A 22335-nucleotide genomic window follows, 5' to 3' on the forward strand; every position below is an offset into this window, starting at 1 on the left:
TTGAATTTGGAAGTAACTTCGAGTAATAACTTAGATATATTTAATGGAATGAAAACTTTTTTTATTTAACGAATTTATTTAACAAAAAAATAACAAAACTTATTCAGAATCTGAAGAAATATCATAGACTACTTTAGGTGCAGCTCTTATTCTAGATGACTTCTGCATAGCATCGAGCAATGTTGGTTGCCTTGTAGATGTATTTGTTTTCTAGAAAATTCAATATTAATTTTTTTTCAACAATCTTGAAAGAGATTTTTAGTTCTAATCTTACTGATCCCATTGAAATATCCAATTGAGGCATGGTTCTAGCACCCCTACTTCCTCTACCACCTCGTGCCGCTCCTCTGCCTCGTCCTCTTCCTCGTGTTGTTGAAGTTGTTGGTGGTGGTGTGCTTTCATCGTCATCGTCAATGATGTCAAATGTAGCTTTAGTTTTGCGAGATGCTGGGGCTTTCTTTTCGGGCAGTTTTTCCGACAAACCAAAAATCGAATCGACATCTTCGTTTCTAACTTTCTTTGTAGTACCACGTTCTTCGAGCAATTTTATAATTTTTTCGTGGTTTTCCGCTCCATTGTCGCGACACGCTTTAAGTTCATCGTCAATGTTATCTTCATTGGGAAGTTTGGTCATTAAATGATCAACGGCCATTTCTTGGAATAATCTATCGAATAAGTGAAGTAAGTGAGCTATTGGTACTTTTGTCGATAGGGCTTATAACATAAACGTTGAATCTAGCTCCTCCTTGGACCATTTTATGATTGAAAAGGTAATACTATTGTAATTACAAAAAGAATGCTAAACATCTGGAGATACAATTTCAGTCAAATGCTTATTTTTATCGAAACCCAAGATTTCACCAATGAAAAGTCGCAAGAATTTAACCAAGGAATTTTCGGAACCGCTCTGAATATATTTTCTATCAACGAGTTGGTGGCATTGGTTTTCGAAAAATTTCAAGTGGTTACCTTAACTAAATTGGGTTTTTCAAAAGCTATTTCTCCGAAAATTTTCATTCGGAATTGAAATGATATTGAAAACAGATGGAAGACAATACTAGACTCTTCAAACAACAACTTAATCAAACATAGTGATTAATTTATTTTCTAAATTTTAAATTAGAGCTGATTTAAAAATTGGTACTTACTGAAGAATAGTATCCGCTGCATTTGCATCATTTTTCTCAACCATCCTGAAGCACATTTCAGACAGAACTTTCGAACTAATTACTTGAAGTTTCTTATCTTCGTCGACTTCATCAAAATATCGATCAACAACATCCTCGACCTTTGCCTCACTTTCAACTTCCTCCTTTTTGAAAGCATTCGACATGGCATCTTTATCAAAATCTTTAGTCTCAAACTTTGTTTTCTTGATAATTTTTTTAAAGACTACAGCATCAGCTGGATTGGCAATCTATGGAAGAAAAAATAGAAGAGAAGCATTAAAGGTACCCATACCCATTCTTCCTATAAAGTACTTACTCTTTCATTGTACTGTTGGCCAAACCGAATGGCATTAAACATCTGGGCTTCATCATTATAAATAATTCTTAAACGAATCAGAGGTAGTTTGGGTTGTTTTGGATGGTCAGTGAGACGTTCTCCTGCTCGCTTAATCATTTCTTCCATCTTCTCTTTTGCTAAATTCTGCACCTTCTCAGCGGCATCAGCCTGATCGAATCCATGTTCTTCCGAGAAATCACTCAGAGTTATCGATTCGAAAATAAATGGACGCACAGTTTTCAAAGGCAATGGTTTAATTTGGAATTGCTTATTCAGAATTTGAAGGATTGCTACATTTTTCTGTAAAGATTCACCTTCTGCCAATGATGTTGCTACTGAAGAACCTGGTTGAGTTACAAAGAAATTCTTCTTTGTATTAACTTCGGCTTCAATGCGGCAATCATGTTCATGACCCCAAAGTATCAAATCCAAAAAATCTGGAAGAATCTCTTCGGGAATATAGTTTTTCCTTCCTCGATCGGCACGATTCTGATGAATAACCATCAGATTGAACCACTCTCCTGCGGATTCATCAGGCTGTTCCATTATAACTTTACCCGATTGGAAGAGACGGCATAAGCGGGCATCGGATATGTGCGAAAGGCCATAGAGAGCTATTTGGGTTTCGCCTTTTTTCAACAAAATTGGATTGATATCAACTTGACTGAGATCGGTCCAGCGACCAAAGTAGTTGATAAGACCTGTAGTAGCTAGAATGTTTAGGGCACTGAGATTCCCCAAACCAATTGGATCATCATGATTGCCATGAATAGAAAATACTGGAATGGATACGTTTATGTTGGGATCTTCGTAGTTAACAGTTTGATTTAGAGCGTCATGGAACGCCAGAGACTGATCGGATAGGAACTCAACAGATATTGGTCTGTCCCCTAGCGTATACTGTCGCAGGAGCTTTAAACATCTATACAATGAGAATAACAAACTCTGATACTAAGAACCTGATAGTATAAACACTGCGCGTCACTTGAATAGAAACAACAATTTTGCTAAGAAAATAGCGATTGGCGCTTTGGTGGGGTAATTCAGCAGATTTTTGATTTTGCATTTTCAAAGAGGAACTTTTGCCATTAGGCATTACAGAAAATGCATAAATAGAATCTAACATTGAAAATGCACTTGCACTATGCAAAATCGCGAAAGATATAGGAAAATTTGCCAAATTCGGTTGACAATATTTTGAAAATAACGTATCCTAGTGATTGAATATAAAAAAAATTCCTTCACTTGGTCGCTAGCTAAAATCTACTAAAAAAGTAGTTGTACGACGGGCATTAAGGCTTTAGAAATAATAAAACAAAATGCTCGTTTATTAAAAATCTAACGGCCGATTTCTTCACATTAGTCCTAAGCCAGCTTAGTACCCGGTCTAGCTAGACCAGGGGTCGAACTACGGCATACGTTCGTTATCGTATGGTTGCTATGTGTCTCTATCTTTTTGTTTTGATTAAATAGAGAGAGAAATAGTAAAAACGTTAACGTATGATCGTAATCGTGTGCGGTGATACGACCCCAGGTCCTAGCTCTGGTACTCGGTCCTAACAAAAAGTTAGTACCTACCTAACGGCCGATTTCTTCACAGAGTCCTAGCGCTAATACTGGTCCTAGTCCTAAAGTTAGTACCCAAATCGGTATCAACTCATTTCTTCACTCAAGTACTAAGTCCTAAAACTGTCAGTTTAGGACCGAGTACTAGTTAGGACTCGGTACTAGCTAGCTCCTCAAAATCAGCTAAGACTTGGTTATTATACCAATCGTTAGTACTCAAATCGGTACCAAGTGATTTCTTCACAAAAGTTCTATGCCCTAGTACTGTCAAATTGGTACCGATTTTTACTTAGGACTTCGTTAAAGTTAGAACCTAAAAATCGGTAGTCTAGCGGTTAGTACTCGAATAAAAGCAAAGGATTTTATTCTTTTTAAGAGAAATCTGACAGATTTATTAATATCTTGGGTGCTGTTTCGCTTGTTACGTGATTTTTTGGTCATTTTAATGATTTCAGCGATTTTTAAAATATTACCAAAATTACCTGAAATGACGAATGCAATTCCGGAACCGGAGGAATAAACAAGAGAATACTTCTTGGTGAAGAAGTTCCAAAAAAGTTCGATGTTCCTAAAAGTGACAACCAAGATGGTCTTTAAATTGCTCGACCTGTTAGCCACATTACACTCTCACTAATACACCTCGGACTTGTCTATAAATCATGATAAAATATTGCGAGTTGCATTTTATTAAAAAAAAAAAGACAATATAAGGACTGCGTTCTTTTAAATTATTCTTTTTATTAAAATTATTTTATTTATGTACATACACATGTATGTAGGTACAAACTTCTATGAAAGCGTCGTTAACTTAATATAGGTCTGCTGCATTAAGGTTGGCGATCCGTTTATACTTCGGAGTACTTGTATGAAACCTTCCTCGTTTTTGGTCACCTGCATTTCAGAATTGCTTACATTACCCAGATCACAGCATTCATGAATTAATTCTTGACTGTGAAATTTCTTGATAAACGAATCGAATTTGTTTTGCTTGTTGGTTTCTTGTTACGTTTGACCACATTTGTTTTAAAATTTTTTTGATATTCCTTTTATTATTTTCTACGTTTTTTCTTTCTTTATTTTGGTAAAATCTCTTAAATATGAAAATAAATTATTTCAAATATCAAAATTAATTATTTCACACATCAAAATATTGTCAGACTGACAGTTAGACCAGTTTTATACGTATTATTTCTTAGGACTGCGTTGTGAACTTAGATCAGGTCCTATATATGTGAAGAAATGCCCGGGTCCTAACTTTTCCTTAGGACCGAGTACTAGTGCTAGTACCTGGTCTAGCTAGACCGGGTACTAAGCTGACTTAGGACTTATGTGAAGAAATTGGCCGTAAGCATTTCTTCACATTTATACCTAGGACCTGATCTAAGTGGTCCTAAGAAATAATTCGTATAAAACTGGTCTAACTGTCATTTTGACAATATTTTGTTATTTGAAATTATTATATCTCGATATTTCAAGAAATAAAACAAAACAAATAGACAAAAAACACAAGATTAATGATATCACCGTTGAGAAAATATTAAACAAAATTATAAAAGGCCAAATAAGAAAAGAAATTAAAGTTTAATCAAGAAGTGTCAAAATCAAAAATGGAAAGTTCAAATTGGAAAAGCTAATAACCAGATTACCAACAAAAAACGAGAGATTTCTTCAATATTCTGGGCTAGAAACGGATGAACCACCAGGAAGAATAATTATATGTTAAGAAATAACAAAAACAGTTTGCATTTATGTACATAGATGTGTAGTGTACATACATATTTCAATAAAAATAACAGTTCTTAAAGGCGCATTTATTTTTTAACCATGGCTTGTACAACATAGTACAAAGCTATTTGTAAATATAGGCTATTGATTATGTCATTTAGAAAGGAACTAAGACGTTCACGGGTTTTTATTGCAGGAATCGTTCAATGGGTTATAAAAGAACATAAAACCGCGGAGTGCTATTAAATGAGAGGGTGGAAACTGAAGATAGGGGTGTAAAAGCCCCCTTTTTGGTTTTTTTCAATATATCTCGTAAACCGAGCAAAATTTTAGTATATTGCTCTCAAAACTTTTTGTAGAGAATTGAATTTCCTATTAGAATAATGTTTTTTAAAAATTGAAAAAAAAAAATTTCCATACCAAAATAGTCGAAACAATCATAAAAAAAATATCAAAAAAATCGATTTTTTGAGTTTTTTTGCTTTTTTAGTTGTACATTTTTTTTGGGTTGAGATAGACTTAAACATTGCTCCAAAGAAAAAAAGAAGATTAAATTTCCTTCAAAACCCTGTACTCACTAAATTTTTTCATTGAAAGTTAACCGAAGTATGGCCATTTTAATCTATCTTTTTTTCGCATTTTTAGTTTTACTCAAGTAAAACAGAAACATTTGAGGGGAAAGTACGATAACTTATTAGAATAATGAATTAAAACACAAACTTCATTCAGGACATTGATATTTTAATGTTGCTTCTTTGAATTTTACACAGCGAATGAATATAAGAATGAATGAGATTGAATGAGAATGAAACACAATGGTATATTTCTTAGAAAAATCTTTTTCGGGGAATTACCCGATATCGTTACAAATTTGAATTGAAAGCAAAGCCTACTCAACTGAAATATTTATATTTTGAATTTACATCCAATAGCCGCCCTCAAAATATAAACATTTTAGCTTTATACAACTTAAACAAAATTAGTATTAATTCAAAATATTATGTTATGATAAAATTTACAATACAAATGTTATTGTTGAATACAAACTAAAAATTGATTTCATTAATAAATAAATAAAATTAAATTTGCTTTTTGTTTATGGAAATGAATGTTTTAAATATGTGATGAATAAATAATAAAATAATGAAACTTCAGAGTTGATTTTTATTCTTCTAAGCCAAGATTAAAGATGATTTCCCGAAACTTAGGAGCTGGTAGTTGTTTGGTGAATATATCTGCAAGCTGGTTATCTGTTGAAATATATTTTACATTTATATTATTGTTTTCTATTTGTTCTCTCGTGAAGTGGTACTTTATGTCAATATGTTTGGAGCGTTTATGGGATACAGGGTTATTAGCAAGCGAAATACAACTTTGATTATCTTCAAAAATTGTTATTGATTCATTTATTTTAAAATCAATACTTTTTAATAAAGATTTGATCCAGAGTGCTTCTCTGACACTCTCAAAAAGTGCCATATATTCAGCCTCAGTTGATGAAGCTGCTACTGAAGTTTGCCGTTTGGTATTCCAGCAAATTAAATTGTTACCAAATAATTTAAATAGGTAACCTGTGGTACTTCTTCTGTCAATTTCGCTTCCACCCCAATCAGCGTCGACATATCCGACCAATAATTCTTTGTAGGCTAATTTTCTATACGTTAATTTAAAATTAATCGTACCTTTAACATATCTTAAAACTCTTTTCAAATTCTGCCATAGTTCTTTGTTATTTTTATTTTGATATCTACTTAGAAAATTGATCGCTGTACACAGATCAGGACGAGTACACTGCATTGCGTACATTAAACAACCGATAAGGTTTCGACATGGAGCTGCGAACTCCTCATTTGAATTTAAAGCTTCTGAATCTAATTTTATAGGAAGTGGTGTACTTATTGGATTACAATCCGACATATTAAATTTATTCAATACGCTTTTCAAATAATTGATTTGATTCAATGAAATTTCATTGTCTTTCCTTTCGACATGTATGCCTAGAAACAACTTTACCTCATTCATATCGATCATATCGAATTGTTGTTTTAAATATAGTTTGAAGTTTGACATTGTATCTATATCGCTTGTTACAACTAAAAGGTCATCTACATAAAGCACAACGTATATATTTTTATTTGGATTTCCTCTATCTAAAAGATAGAGACAATGATCATTTGGAGAATTCTTGAAACCATGACCTTTAAGTACAGCATCGAACCTTTCGAACCAGCATCTAGCCGATTGTTTTAAGCCGTATATAGACTTATGTAATCTACAAACTAAATTAGTGTTTTTGTTTGGTACACCTTCTGGAATACGCATGTATATTTCTTCTTTCAAACAGCCATTCAAAAATGCAGTTTTGACATCCATTTGATGGATCAATAAATTGAATTGATTTGCGAAGGCTAATATCATTCGAAATGTTGTAATTCGAACTACTGGCGCGAAGGTTTCACTATAATCTTGTAAATATTTTTGGCTAAACCCCTTGGCAACTAATCTAGCTTTGTACCTACATGGATTTCCACTTACGTCGTTTTTAATGTTAAAAACCCATTTACAGTCAATAATATTTTTGTCGACTGGTCTTTTTACAATCGACCAAGTTTTATTTACTTCCAGAGAATTCAATTCCTCCTTTATGGCTTCTAACCATTTACTTTGATCTTCCCTTTCATTGATATCTTGGAAGTCTTTTGGAGCAGAATTTACTATAGATTCTACATGTAATAAATAATTTTCAATATCTCCTTCGTCCTCATTATATGAGACTTTTGGAAGATTTTTAATTCTTTCACTTTTCCTGCAGTTTCCCTCTGCAGTTTTTAAGTGTTCTATTGGAACATGTCCATCATCCGTTTCATTTACAGATTTTTCTGTTTTACCGGATTTACCTGCTTTTTTGCTATCAACAGGTTTACTGTCATCAGTGTTAGTAAATTTAGGCATTTTTAATTCATTGAAGTTTTCTGAATCAACTCCTTCATCAAAACTCAAATTTGGCCTTGATGTATTAAAACTAAATTCGTCAAAAATGACATCACGAGCTATAGCAAATTTATTTGTTTTTGGATTAAAAATTTTGTAACCATTTGGTTCATAGCCAACAAATATGCCTTTAAATGATTTTTCATCAAATTTACTTTTTCTGTTTTTATTATGAATGAAAACAGTACATCCAAAAACTCTCAAGTTCTGTAATTTTGGTTTTTTATTATGCCACATTTCAAAAGGTGTTTTATTTGTTGTCAATGCTTTTGTTGGGGAAATATTTAATAAATAAGTAGCAGTTAAAATTGCTTCTCCCCAAAAACATTTTTGCAAATTTGCACTATTAATCATAGAGCGAGCTTTTTCAGTTAAAGTCCTATTCATTCTCTCTGCGACCGAGTTCTGTTGTGGAGTATATGGTACGGTTAAATGATATGATATGCCTTTCTCTTTGAAAAATGTTTTCATATCATTTGAAATATATTCACCTCCATTATCACAGTAAAAATATTCTATTTTAAGATTAAAATGAACCTCACTTTTAGCTACAAAATCTTTAAATGTATCAAAGAGTTCTGATTTATGTGTAAGTAAATACACGACAACATAATGGGTAAATTCATCAATAAACGTAACAAAATAATTTTTGTTATTAACTGTTTGAGGGCTAATTGGTCCGCAAATATCGGAATGAATAATGAACAAAGGACGTTTAACATGAGACTTGTCTTTCTTTTTAGAAAAAGGTAAGCACGCTTGCTTGCCATATATGCAAGATTCGCAGAGTAAATCAGTAGGAGTTAGATTTTGTATGACTTTACTATCTTCAGCCATGTTTCCTGCTTTTAATTCTAAAAATTTATTTTTACTTATGTGGCCTAGCCTTTGATGCCAAAGCCTATAACCATCATTTGTGGTTTTGTTACATGTGTTTATTTCTGAGTTTATCAGTTTTATATAATTAAATTTAATTATTATTAATTTGTTAACGGACTCACCCTTTACCAATACCTCATTGTTCCTTTTAATTACCACATCTCCATCGTCTTCAAAATGAACAGACATCCCTCCTTCTTGGATCCGGCCCACGGACAGAATATTGTATGGAATGTCCGGTGCATATAAAACATTATCTATCACTCCACGAACGCCTTCTTTAGTCATCACATTGATTGTTCCTTTCGCATTTACTTCGAGTGTAATATTTTCCTTAGCTACACCAATCTCCAGAGGCTGATCCAGTTGTTTGAATGTAGAAAAGTATTCACGTTTGTTTGCAAAGTGGTCAGTTGCTCCCGAATCCAGTATAAACTTGATTTCATTGCAACCGATGGAAGTTTCGTTGAAATGTTGTTTTCGACCAACCATAAATGTAAATTTCTTGTTTGTATTCACAGTTTGAACCAAACCATCTTTATGTCCTTTATTGTAGAATGTGTTTTTATTATTAGAGCCAATAAACTTTTTATAAAAGTAGCAATTAGCTTTAATGTGATTTGTACGTCCACAGTGGTCACATTTCATACGATTTGTTTTATTGTTAAATTTATTTCTTTTATAGTTCTTAAAAACTTTTCGATCATAATTTAATTTATTTGATGGTCTATTATTTGCATGGTGCTCAATTTGGAGCACTTTAGATGATGTATCGCGGTTTTCTTGCTTGATTTTTGTATCATAATCTAGCAATCTTGTCTTCACAAACGCCAATGTCAAATCCTTTTCAGCTAGAGTTTGAATAGCTGTGACTATACCGTCGTAAGAAGTTGGCAACGTCAGTAGTAATTGTGCCACCTTATTCATTTCGTTGACCTGAGCTCCTGCCGCCTGAAGTTCTGTTAACATTTCATCAAATTTTATGAAATGTTCCATAAGAGAGATGTCGCCTTTGAACTTGAAAGTTAAAAGTCGTTTTTGCACAGATAACTGCGTAGCTAGACTCTTCCTTTCATAGATCTCATCAAGTTTCCTTAGAATATCGAGAGCTGTCTTTTCCTCGGTAATCATTCCAATCATCGTGTCGCTCAAGTGCTCTATAATGCAGCCTTTCGCTATTCGTTCCATCCTTCGCCATTCTCCTGTGTCCTTGTTCAACCCTGGAGTCTCCTCCAAAGCTGGCAAACAGTTTTCCTCGGCAACAAGAGCCCTTAATCGAAATTTCCAGATGCTATAGTTTTCCCCGTTGAATGGGGTAATATTCCTTTTCATTTTTTGATTTTGCATTTTTACACGTTTTAAATTATTCAATTGTTTATAACACAAAAAGATTTAATAAATTTTAATTTGTTAACTTTTATCAATAAAACGCACTTGGACCCATAACCTATTAGAATAATGAATTAAAACACAAACTTCATTCAGGACATTGATATTTTAATGTTGCTTCTTTGAATTTTACACAGCGAATGAATATAAGAATGAATGAGATTGAATGAGAATGAAACACAATGGTATATTTCTTAGAAAAATCTTTTTCGGGGAATTACCCGATATCGTTACAAATTTGAATTGAAAGCAAAGCCTACTCAACTGAAATATTTATATTTTGAATTTACATCCAATATAACTTAAGCACCAAGAACTGATAATGAGATTTTGTAGAGGGGTTAAATACAATCATTGTTTACTATGGGAGGGGGATCTATGTCCCCCCGTTTTGGCGGGAGGGGCAATTTTCTAAAAAAAATACTTAAAATAAAAAAAAAATATTAAAAAACAACGGCAACACTCACAGTTTTGATTGATACTTTTTTCAAAAGCTAGAATTATAAACTTAATATTAATTTTAAAATGAAGTTATTTTAATCAATTGTTTTTGAAATACCCGATTTCAAAGTCAAAACTTGTGAAAAAAAAGTTTAAAAAGCACATTGAGTACAATTTTCACAAAGACTGTGGACTTCAATACGAAATTGATCGACAAAGTAAACTGTCTTAATTGATTTCTTATCAAATCATGAAAATCATAATGTTCCTATGCCTTCTACTTTTTGAGAAAATTGAAAAATAGACAAAATACTTTCATTATTTGAATCACTCGTTTATTTCAAAAACAATTGATTAAAATAACTTCATTTTAAAATTAATATTAAGTTTATAATTCTAGCTTTTGAAAAAAGTATCAATCAAAACTGTGAGTGTTGCCGTTGTTTTTTAATAATTTTTTTTTATTTTAAGTATTTTTTTTTAGAAAATTGCCCCTCCCTCCAAAACGGGGGGACATAGATCCCCCCTCCCATAGTAAACAATGATTGTATTTAACCCCTCTACAAAATCTCATTATCAGTTCTTGGTGCTTAAGTTATCGTACTTTCCCCTCAAATGTTTCTGTTTTACTTGAGTAAAACTAAAAATGCGAAAAAAAGATAGATTAAAATGGCCATACTTCGGTTAACTTTCAATGAAAAAATTTAGTGAGTACAGGGTTTTGAAGGAAATTTAATCTTCTTTTTTTTCTTTGGAGCAATGTTTAAGTCTATCTCAACCCAAAAAAAATGTACAACTAAAAAAGCAAAAAAACTCAAAAAATCGATTTTTTTGATATTTTTTTTATGATTGTTTCGACTATTTTGGTATGGAAATTTTTTTTTTCAATTTTTAAAAAACATTATTCTAATAGGAAATTCAATTCTCTACAAAAAGTTTTGAGAGCAATATACTAAAATTTTGCTCGGTTTACGAGATATATTGAAAAAAACAAAAAGGGGGCTTTTACACCCCTATCTTCAGTTTCCACCCTCTCATTTAATAGCACTCCGCGGTTTTATGTTCTTTTATAACCCATTGAACGATTCCTGCAATAAAAACCCGTGAACGTCTTAGTTCCTTATCGCCCTGTTTTTTTCGACATAATCAATAGCCTAATAGAACAAACATATATTTTGTGTTGAAAACTAGAAGATTGATGTTGGATATTCATAGATTGATTAAATAGAGAGAGAAATAGTAAAAACGTTAACGTATGATCGTAATCGTGTGCGGTGATACGACCCCAGGTCCTAGCTCTGGTACTCGGTCCTAACAAAAAGTTAGTACCTACCTAAGCATTTCTTCACATTTATACCTAGGACCTGATCTAAGTGGTCCTAAGAAATAATTCGTATAAAACTGGTCTAACTGTCATTTTGACAATATTTTGTTATTTGAAATTATTATATCTCGATATTTCAAGAAATAAAACAAAACAAATAGACAAAAAACACAAGATTAATGATATCACCGTTGAGAAAATATTAAACAAAATTATAAAAGGCCAAATAAGAAAAGAAATTAAAGTTTAATCAAGAAGTGTCAAAATCAAAAATGGAAAGTTCAAATTGGAAAAGCTAATAACCAGATTACCAACAAAAAACGAGAGATTTCTTCAATATTCTGGGCTAGAAACGGATGAACCACCAGGAAGAATAATTATATGTTAAGAAATAACAAAAACAGTTTGCATTTATGTACATAGATGTGTAAATGTACATACATATTTCAATAAAAATAACAGTTCTTAAAGGCGCATTTATTTTTTAACCATGGCTTGTACAACATAGCCATCAAAGCTATTTGTAAATAGAACAAACATATATTTTGTGTTGAAAACTAGAAGATTGATGTTGGATATTCATCTGTGATACTATGGTTCAAAAATTGTTGCACCCAAAAAATGGACCCGAAAGGTCATACTTTAAGTAGTCGTAGCCTACTCTTTTCCAGATATTTCTAGAAATAAAAATGCAAATGCAGAATTTCTACGCAAAGCCCATCTGTTTTGACTTGGGTTTCACTTTTAGAAAGTTCGATATCAATTTTTGTTACTTTTTCATCAGGAAGTGTTCTTTTGTGCATTCTTCACGTTCTGGTATTGCACTTCTCATTTCAGGTGTTCTTGGTAAATTTTAAAAATCATTCAAATCACCAAAAAATCATGAAACAACACCCAAGAAATTAAAAAATCTGTAAGATATCTCTTAAAAAGAATGAAATTCATTGTTTTGATTCAAGTACTAACCGCTAGACTACCGATTTCGAGGTCCTAACAAATACTGAGTCCTAACTAATACTCGGTATCAATTTGACAGTACTAGCGCTTAGGACTTTTGTGAAGAAATCACTTGGTACCGATTTGAGTACTAACTTTAGGACTAGGACCGGTACTAGCGCTAGGACTCTGTGAAGAAATCGGCCGTAAGCCTTTTGTTACCCGCTTAGCCTTAGAATGCCGCAAATAAAAATAAAACATTTTTAAAGACACCGAGCTAAGCTAGGTCACCCAGTTACTTTTCTCAATTTTTAAGAAGGTACCAAACAATTATAATTTAAGCATTTTCTCCAATTAGGTCAACGATTGTGTACACTTCAATTCCATTTCCAATGCTAGCTCCTATTTATGCATAGAAGCTTTTAGCCCATAAATTGGTTATGTCAAAGTTTAACATTGCTTTACTAAAATTAATGTTGTTAATGATTTTTCATCATTTTTATTTTATCTAATTAAAGATCTTGTTTCTATTCAAGTGACGCAATATAAACATTGTATTTTGTAAAGTAATGCGAAATAACACAACTAGTACCCATCCGGTTTCTGTTTTGGATTTATTTGTTTGTACAACATTGTTTGTTACCTTACTAATCGCAATTTTCTTAAGAAAAATTATTGTTTCTATTCAAGTGACGTGCAGTGTATGTACTTACTTGTGCAAAGAATTCTGACTGGGAGTAGCATCGTGGAACAAATCGCCACCCAATAGAATGAAATCAACATCTTTTTCGACGGCAAGTTCAAGAATTTCTTCGAATGCAATGAAACTATCGTTTCCTATAAAAGAACATAAACAAAAGCATTTTTAAGTGGCAAATTTCATCACAAACATGTGCGTCATAAGTCGATAAGCCGGGTGTTTAATTTGTGTGTTGCTCATTGCTCACCTCTTATGGGATCTTTTTCGCAATAACCCAAATGATTATCTGTGGCAATCATAATATTAATAATATTTTCTCTTTCATATTGATCGGATGGAGTGGACATTTTTAAGTGTTATTAACAAATAAATAAATTATTAAATAAAGAACTACGAAATGTAGACAGAAATACAAAACAAACAAATCAATGGATTTTAGGTTTGTTCGAATTAATGTTTGTGTTTGTGTCTCCAGTTGGTAAAGTGCAAGGACTCAAAATTCGGACCTGTCTCTTTTGTTGTTTTACCTGAGACTGAAATATCAATTGGTATAAAACTAAGCAAATTTCTCTTTGAGATCATAAAATTAATAAAATCATTTGTTTAGATTGTATAAAATAAATAATTATTGCAGATTGCGAATTCCTATTTTGTAGCATTTCTATTTGTGAGAGGTTAATTAGAACACCGAAATCTGAACACACCCAATCAGATGAAAACAAACTGTTGATTTTGAAAAGAAAACCTGTTTGACATGCTTTTTTGCATTGGTTTGGTTGTTATAAGTGTTCGTCAATAGATGGCGTAAATTTATTTTGAAATTTAACGTGATATCCGGTATAGATAGAACGGTTGAAAAGAATAGATTTTGAATTGTGGAAATTCATGAGTTTTATGAAATTATAAGCTGTAATAATTTGCGTTACAATGGAAAGACGCATAAAACAAAATTTAAAATAATAAACACCCCTTTCACAATTTTGTGGCTAACGACCGTTATGATTTTTTGTAAATTCAATGTTAAAGTTTACCACTTTGTTTATTTTTTGCCAAAAGGGAGAAGAGACAAACGTAAAGCGTTTGTACCTGGCTACACAGTAATTTTTCAATCGATTGAAAAATCACATGCTGTGGCTACACACTGTTGTGCCCAATCACGTTCCACTTTTACATTTTCTAATAACAAACGTCAAAAAGAGAAACAATTTAGCAATGGAACTGTACTACCCTTAGAAAATTCAATTCCCTTCGTGAGCATCTTCCCCCTTCACTCCTCATCCCTCTTGCCTACAAACTGACTGCTTAGGCAATTGAAAAATCACGTGTAGCAAATTTATTTTGTGATAACTTTTCCGATTGCAGAAACTTACAAAAGTGATGCAGAAAACTAATGTTTTTGTTTTTGCAAAAACAAAAAACAATTCGCATTCTTACTTTTAAATACTTTTGTACTTTTTTCACTAACGTGATTTTATGTTAAAATAGAAGACAATTTTGTTTAAACCAAAATATGTATAAGCTTTCTCCATTAATTTTTGAAAGCTTTACTGAATGTCTGAAAAACAAAAAATAACTTTGAAAATATTCACTTTTTTAACCAGTAAAGGCTGGCTATAGATTCAAACAGCCATCACTTCTCTGTTAAATACATAAATTTTTTTCTTTTAGCAGTCCAGTGAACTAAGGAAAAATAAATGCAAAACATATCTGGGTTATTAATTCAAATTATATGGAGCATAACAGGTCCAAAGTTTGAAAACCCCGGAGAGGGATCTGGTCATAGTCTGGCGGCCGAAAAAATCCACTTTTTAATTAATGACGAAAGAAAGTCACATCCATTACATCTTATTTGAAGATATTCTCAGACAGCACAATACTTAATAATACTTTTAATTTTAGAAGCAATGAAACAATAACACGGTGTTACAAAAATGAGGTTTTAAAATATACGCGGGCGGAGACCCATCAGGTTTTGTAGAGCTAGTCGCACTGAATACGAAACGGTATTTGAAAATCCCCTAACACCCCCAAAATCTGGAGTTACGGGCAAAAAACGGTTTTTTGGACCTTCACCCATTGAAAAAATTCTAGCTTCGACAATTTTTTACCCATTTTCGATTTTTTTACAGTTTCTGATAGAAGATAAATATACCTTTTTAACAATGTATAAAACATGTAACTCGGTTAAACCACTTAGAATTTATAAGATGTCAAAGTTCAAAAATTAAATTTTTTTTGTCATTTGCCCAACTTCGGCATCAATTTAAAGTATATGTTTTCAAAACAACATGCTATTTAAAAAATATATTCTAAAACTATATCTATTTCCCAATTGATCGAGGTATTTTTTATGAAAATCACTTCAAAATTGGCTAAGAAAAAAAAAAATTTCCGATTTCAACCCAGATACAGAAATTCGAACTTTTAGGTATAGAACAAAAATGTTGTTTCGGCACGTAGTAGGATAAGTTGGGCGCCAGGATTTGATGAAAAGTTTTTGTGGAGGAGCTCGATACAAACATTTTTTTTCTTTGGGAGGGTGGTCTATCTCCCCCGTTTCTAGTTTTTGAGAAAATTGAAAAATAAAAACAAATAAGAACAAAAAATATTTTGAAAAAAGAAAAATCTGATAAAATAATTTTTCAATTTTCCCAAAAACTAGAAGACATAGAAACATACAGTTTTCACTGTTTGATAAGGAATTAATTGAGGCAGTTTTCTGTCTAAGGTCCAATTTATTCACACTCCATTAAATTTAAAGTCGCCATTAAAAAAGGGAAATTTTAAAATTTGTATGCGATTTGACAGTTTTATAATTTTTAATGGAGCCTTTAAAAATAATGGAGAGTGAATAAATTGGGCCTAAGTAATTTATTTACTAAAATTCACAGTCTGGACAAAAATAGTATAAAATGAGTTTTTAAAAAAATGTTTCCCCTATTTTTAACTTTGAAATCGATTGTTTCAAAAACTATTGGTAATATTATATTGATTTAAAAATAAGAATCAAATGCACAATTTTGCCTTTTGGAAATGGTATCATTTATTACTGTAAGTGTTGCCGTTGTTTTTTAATAATTTTTTTTTTTTTTAGAAAAATGCCCCTCCCACCTAAACGGGGGGAGATAGACCACCCTCCCAAAGAAAAAAAATGTTTGTATTGCGCTCCTCCACAAACACTTTTCATCAAATCCTGGCGCCCAACCTATCCTACTACGTGCCGAAACAACATTTTTGTTCTATACCTAAAAGTTCGAATTTCTGTATCTGGGTTGAAATCGAAAATTTTTTTTTTCTAAGCCAATTTTGAAGTGATTTTCATAAAAAATACCTCGATCAATTGGGAAATAGATATAGTTTTAGAATATATTTTTTAAATAGCATGTTGTTTTGAAAACATATACTTTAAATTGATGCCGAAGTTGGGCAAATGACAAAAAAAATTTAATTTTTGAACTTAGACATCTTATAAATTCTAAGTGGTTTAACCGAGTTACATGTTTTATACATTGTTAAAAAGGTATATTTATCTTCTATCAGAAACTGTAAAAAAATCGAAAATGGGTAAAAAATTGTCGAAGCTAGAATTTTTTCAATGGGTGAAGGTCCAAAAAACCGTTTTTTGCCCGTAACTCCAGATTTTGGGGGTGTTAGGGGATTTTAAAATACCGTTTCGTATTCAGTGCGACTAGCTCTACAAAACCTGATAGGTCTCCGCCCGCGTATATTTTGAGTGTTACACCGTGTAATTAATATACTAAGTGTATATATTAAAATATAGGTACTTTATTTAGTGAATAGGTAAATAAATAAGAACAAACAACATACAAAAATATGCCTATACGCTCTCATGAAATTAACCAAAAGCATTTAAAAAAAAAAACATATCAAATTACGAGAAAACTATAGTAAAGATTTTTAAAGAAAGACGGAAAAAAGCTTAAAAATTAAAAGAGAGCCAAATCATCTTTTTCAATTCTTTTGGGTCAGTATCTTAATTTAAATCTTCCACTACAAAGTACCTATACCCTTCCCAAATCACAATTTTGCTTCTGAATTTTGAACCCAAAGTGCTATTCGCACCTATAAAGCTGCTATAATCTACGGTAAGAATTAACAGTAAACGCTGATATAATTCTTCTAAGAATATTTTCTGGAGTCTCCTATAGGGTCCTTATAGGTGCAATGAAAAATTCTCTCTAAACATTGTATAAATATTCTCTGGAGTTCTACATAGTTCTGTCACACTATAATGATTGTGAAGTGCTTATTCTGAATTCTTTGATTTTTATTTAATTTTCATTTAATTTTCAATGGTTTGGGTAATTTTGGTAGGATTGACCTTGATTTGACCATTTGCTAAAGCATATTCTATTGACTCATCGAAAAAAAGTTTCTTTTTGTGAGCATTGCAAATTGCAATACATTGTAGTTGTTAAACTGTTTTTTTTTTTTTTTCTTGTTTAATAAATCAGTAAGAGGGAAGTCCTTGAATGTGAATAAGTAATTTTTTTTTCTTACCGTGCAAAATTTTACTGAACTAAGTACTGAGCTACCGCAAAAACACGACGCAAGTTTATTATCTTCGAGGGCTTCAGATTAAAGGTAAGTCGCAGAAAAAGAGTGAAGTGCGTTGTTTAACCCTCGAAAAAACGTTAAAGCTGACAGACTTTTGAATTCGTTATCAGGACGCGTAAGGCTATAGAACTGCATAATACTCACATATATTGGTTATATACATCAGTATACAGTTCCCCCGAAAAAATTCGACAAAAGAATTTTTCTATGGGAGTTGCGGTCACTCTAGGATACACCTTATACCTACACTCGCAAAATTCGCTGTGTGGGCTCTAGAGTTTTGACTGTATTTTACATTATACTTTTTTAAATAAACGTATGTATACTGAAAGAAATATGTATAATCGGTCTAGAAGAAAGCCTAAGAAACCATTCTCCAGGGTGTTTCCAATCGATAATTTAAAACAAATTAATTTTAATAAACCAAAAAAAGATTATAATGGAATTGACTTAAAACAGCAGATAAACTGCAAGTACCTATGGAAAAATACGAAAAATGAAACCAAAAAAAAATTTTATTAAAAATGTTTTCTTCTATAAGTTTTAAATTCTAGATACACTGCAATCATAGAAGCAAAAAAAAAAAAAACATTTACACGAAATTTTCCAATCCATCATCTACAGCTGATCCTCAATACCACTCCAATAACGTGTCATCTCTACAGGAAATAGCTTTTTACCTTCAATTATATAAACTTTACCATTTTCCTCTTTTTGCATAGCTTGAATAATACAGCGGGAAACATCAGCAGCACTAGAAAAAAAAGTCTCCACATTATTTAAAAAAGACATCATGTCATCCTGTCTTATCTCACCTTTGCTTATTTAATCTATCGAGAATGTTATAAGACTCATCAGCCATATCACTAAATAAAATTTTCTCTGTGAAATTTGTGAACATGTCTGTTATAGTTGCACCAGGACAAAGTGTTATGAATTTGATGCCAGTCTTTTGAAGGTAGTAGTCATTCTAAAAATAGGATGGTTATTAGTTAAGTTATTGACAAAATTTATGATAAAAGTTGTATTCTACCCCTAAACACCGAGTGAATCCAATAATGGCATGTTTTGTTGAGGAATAAACTGGCAACAGAAACATAGGATCAAGTCCAACTACTGAAGACATATTAGCTACAAGCCCTCCTTGACCGCCATTTTCTTTACTCATATGCTTCATACCTGCTAAAGTTGAGTTAATAATGCCACCCTTTTTAGGATGTCAGTTAAACATTCTTTATCAGTTGATAATTGGTTTCTTTCTTACCAAATTAACCTGCAATGTCCTTTCTACATCAAGATCATTGAATATTCCAGCCACATTAACCAGCAAGTGAATGCTTCCAAGGTTTTTGATAATTTCTTCAAAAGCTGCATCGATTCCTTTCTTATTGGCTACATCCATTTTGATCAAAAGTATTGTTTGCGAAGGATGAGCAGCTCGAAGTTTGGCAATTTTTTCAAGGTTCTCTTGGACATCAATTAAAGCCACGTTCTGAAAAAGGGCTCAACACATTTAAGTTCATTTTTTTCAAGGGTTTGAATAAAAAAAAAAATTTGGACCTACCGCAATATTATTTTTCAATAGTTCCACACAAACTTGAAGGCCAATACCTCCAGCTCCACCTGTTATTACAGCATTCTTTCCAGCAAAAGCCATTTTTTGAGATCAAGAGCTTCCTTAAGGATGTTTTATTTAAAAAAATATTTATATGGAGCAAGTTTGAGTTAAGAGCTCAAGTACTTGTCACACTATCTCAGTTAACCGACTAGTTTTAGGTTATAAGTTGCACCTGATTTTATATCGTCCAGATGGAAGAGATAATAATGATTGTAGATGGAAATTGATATCATTTAAAGAAAATAATGTGGTATACAATCAATAATGATTTCTCCAAAGTATTACGATATTTTTGTAGTTTAATATGGGATTACGATACAGAGGTATCTGATTTCAAATAGGTAATAGTAGGTAAGAAGTACAACAACTACCTGCAGTTGGTTTATAAAATGAACTCGGAATCATATAGGGGGATTATTCGGAGCACACTTGTAACAAAAGTTGATAGAGTGTAAATTTGTCAATAATTTAATTAAAAAGGTGTTTTACACCCAGTATTTCAGTACCTAATTGGATTTTGGAATCAAAAATTTCTCATTTTTTGTTCTTAATTTTAAAAAGTGCTAGCATAAAATATTGTATTTATCATTTACATCTAGATCATTTTTCCAAACCAAATAGAGCTTACATCTTACAAAATGATAAATCAGTAGAGGGCGAAATATTTATTGATTGGGAATAATTCTGATTGCATAATTTTTTGAGGTAGGTAAAGGGTAGATCAACAAAATTAAAGAATGGAAAGAAAAATGTCCAGACAAAATAGTAAAACGATCATAGGTACAATTTTGGTTAGTATCATATTACATTTAGAGCTAAGACTGGGTAAAATAAACCCAGAACGTGATATAGCCAATTATTTTAAGCCAAGTTAATCCCAAAGTTGTTAAAAAAAAAACCTGGTAAGTAGGCATTTTGTGTATGAAATTTTTAAAGTATTCGGTTAGAATGCCTGATTATTCGAGGTATTAAACTGTTTCATATTTTTTAAAGCGTAATAAATTATTCACTAAATTTTCAGAAACAAAGTCTTACTACTCAAAAATGGAACCCTTCTTGAAATAATTTTATTTTATTTTGTTGTTGTTCAAAAACATTTTGCCTATATTCTTCTTAAAACAATAAATAATTAAAAAGTACGTATACGCCCCCTTATTCCAAAGAGATTCTTTTGTTTTCTTCAATTATGGTAAGCGATTGCAGGCAACTTGGTTGTCCGCGTATGCGCCCTACTAACAATTTTGCTTCTATAATGCTTTACAGAAGCAACAATTGCATCTGTAAAGCTTTATAGAACCAAAATTGTTTGTCGGGCGATCATAAATTTAGTTGAATACCCAACTAACAATTTTGCTTCTATAAAGCTTTATAGAAGCAAAAGAAGCATGTATAAAGCTTTACAGAAGCAAAATTGTTAGTCGGGTATGGGGCCCTCTAGAGTACTATATTTTACTAAAGGAGATTAAATAACACATTTTAAAAATATTTAAATTCATAGCTGTACCTTGTTTTTCTTGCATGTAGCGTAGCCATTCCAAAAATATTTCTCACTTAGAAAACTTTACTAAAAAAATGTAAATTTGCTCTCAAAATGTTTTATTTCGAAATTATAACCGCAAAGTAATTTGATGTGCCCTTTTCACAAAATACGTAATAAATTTAAAGACTTTTCCTTACAAAAGTTGTACTGGATTTTGATATTTTCGATTCTTATATAGTATCACAATCAAGCCAATACTGAAGATGTTCATGAAGCTTTCAGAAAAATAAATGGGTCAGTTCTATTGTAATGCTTGCATTATACACAACTTTGAAAATCGTGATAAAAAAAATAAAGAGACATTTTAAAAAAGCATTCATTTATTTCTTATATTAGTAGAAGTGGACTTGATCCACCATTATTTTGAACGTCTCATATCAGATTACAAACTTATGTCGTTTTCTATTGACGAATCTCAGAATGAGATTTGTGAATCTGACAGCTGAAAGGGGGGGGGGTGAAGAGGGGGAAAAAAAATGACAAAAAAATTAATCTGAGAATCAGAAATCTGAATCTGCATTTGTATCAAGATTCACGCATACACGCACTTTCACACACACTCCTCTGTTTGACATTTGTCTAAACATTTGTTGTTGTTTTATTTTCGTACACAATTACAAAACTAGATTTCATATTCTATTTGCAGTGGAAAATCAGAGATTTTTACACAAAAATCGCAAAAGTCAATAGAAAACGACATTAAATTGTGAGCTTTTGAACTGTTAGACGGTTTCCTCTACAGTGTTTTGACCTCTGAGCAACCGACTGCAAGTGAGTGTGAGGCAATAGATATAAGGAAAAAAAGGCTGATATTAGTTTTAAGGGAAAATAACTTTCCAAATAGTTTTAGAAAACACTTTTCAAAAGCATTCAGGATTTAAGAATCGACTTAAAAAATAAATATTTTCTGAACGATAGCCTGCACAAAATTTACGTTTTTTTTGTAGAAATAGAATAAATAACATTCGAAAAATAGCAAATTTTGACTTTTGACCAAATTATTTTTTTTTTCGACCAATCTTAAATATAGTGCTTGCTTGATGCTTGCTTAACTGTTGGTGTTAGTTCAAGTCCCACTTTAGGCAACACTCTTAAATTTATATCGAAGCTTAAACCGGAGGCCGCCCTTAGAATTATATATG

At 31.9% G+C, this 22335-nt stretch overlaps 2 protein-coding genes across 2 annotated transcripts; both read right to left on the reverse strand.

The window, feature by feature from the left end:
- Positions 1-39: 39 nt before the first annotated feature.
- LOC129908118 (double-strand break repair protein MRE11-like) lies at positions 40-13891 on the reverse strand. The gene is made up of 6 exons (XM_055984425.1): positions 13705-13891; positions 13471-13594; positions 1486-2428; positions 1149-1417; positions 275-665; positions 40-210 (listed from the first exon to the last, which is right to left on the reverse strand). Exons 1-6 carry the CDS (start codon positions 13802-13804, stop codon positions 100-102), a joined length of 1938 nt encoding a protein of 645 aa, XP_055840400.1. The 5' UTR covers positions 13805-13891; the 3' UTR covers positions 40-99.
- A 4677-nt stretch (positions 13892-18568) lies between these two features.
- On the reverse strand, positions 18569-19814 carry LOC129908128 (alcohol dehydrogenase). The gene is made up of 5 exons (XM_055984443.1): positions 19600-19814; positions 19300-19527; positions 19069-19242; positions 18851-19005; positions 18569-18789 (listed from the first exon to the last, which is right to left on the reverse strand). The coding sequence occupies exons 1-5, from the start codon at positions 19690-19692 to the stop codon at positions 18654-18656; spliced, it is 786 nt and encodes a 261-aa protein (XP_055840418.1). The 5' UTR covers positions 19693-19814; the 3' UTR covers positions 18569-18653.
- Positions 19815-22335: the final 2521 nt, after the last annotated feature.

The sequence above is a fragment of the Episyrphus balteatus genome, chromosome 2 (genome assembly GCF_945859705.1).
Source record: "Episyrphus balteatus chromosome 2, idEpiBalt1.1, whole genome shotgun sequence".
NCBI classification, from domain to species: Eukaryota; Metazoa; Arthropoda; class Insecta; order Diptera; family Syrphidae; genus Episyrphus; species Episyrphus balteatus.

Coding starts and splice junctions, on each gene's coding strand:
- LOC129908118 (XM_055984425.1), bottom strand. CDS start 13,804: ATGTCCACTCCATCCGATCAATATGAAAGAGAAAATATTATTAATATT. Junction 2,429..13,470: donor AGTCAGAATTCTTTGCACAA/GTAAGTACATAC, acceptor CTCATTGTATAG/ATGTTTAAAGCTCCTGCGAC. Junction 1,418..1,485: donor GCCAACAGTACAATGAAAGA/GTAAGTACTTTA, acceptor TTTCTTCCATAG/ATTGCCAATCCAGCTGATGC.
- LOC129908128 (XM_055984443.1), bottom strand. CDS start 19,692: ATGGCTTTTGCTGGAAAGAATGCTGTAATAACAGGTGGAGCTGGAGGT. Junction 19,006..19,068: donor GATTCACTCGGTGTTTAGGG/GTAGAATACAAC, acceptor TCCTATTTTTAG/AATGACTACTACCTTCAAAA. Junction 18,790..18,850: donor GATAGATTAAATAAGCAAAG/GTGAGATAAGAC, acceptor TTTTTTTTCTAG/TGCTGCTGATGTTTCCCGCT.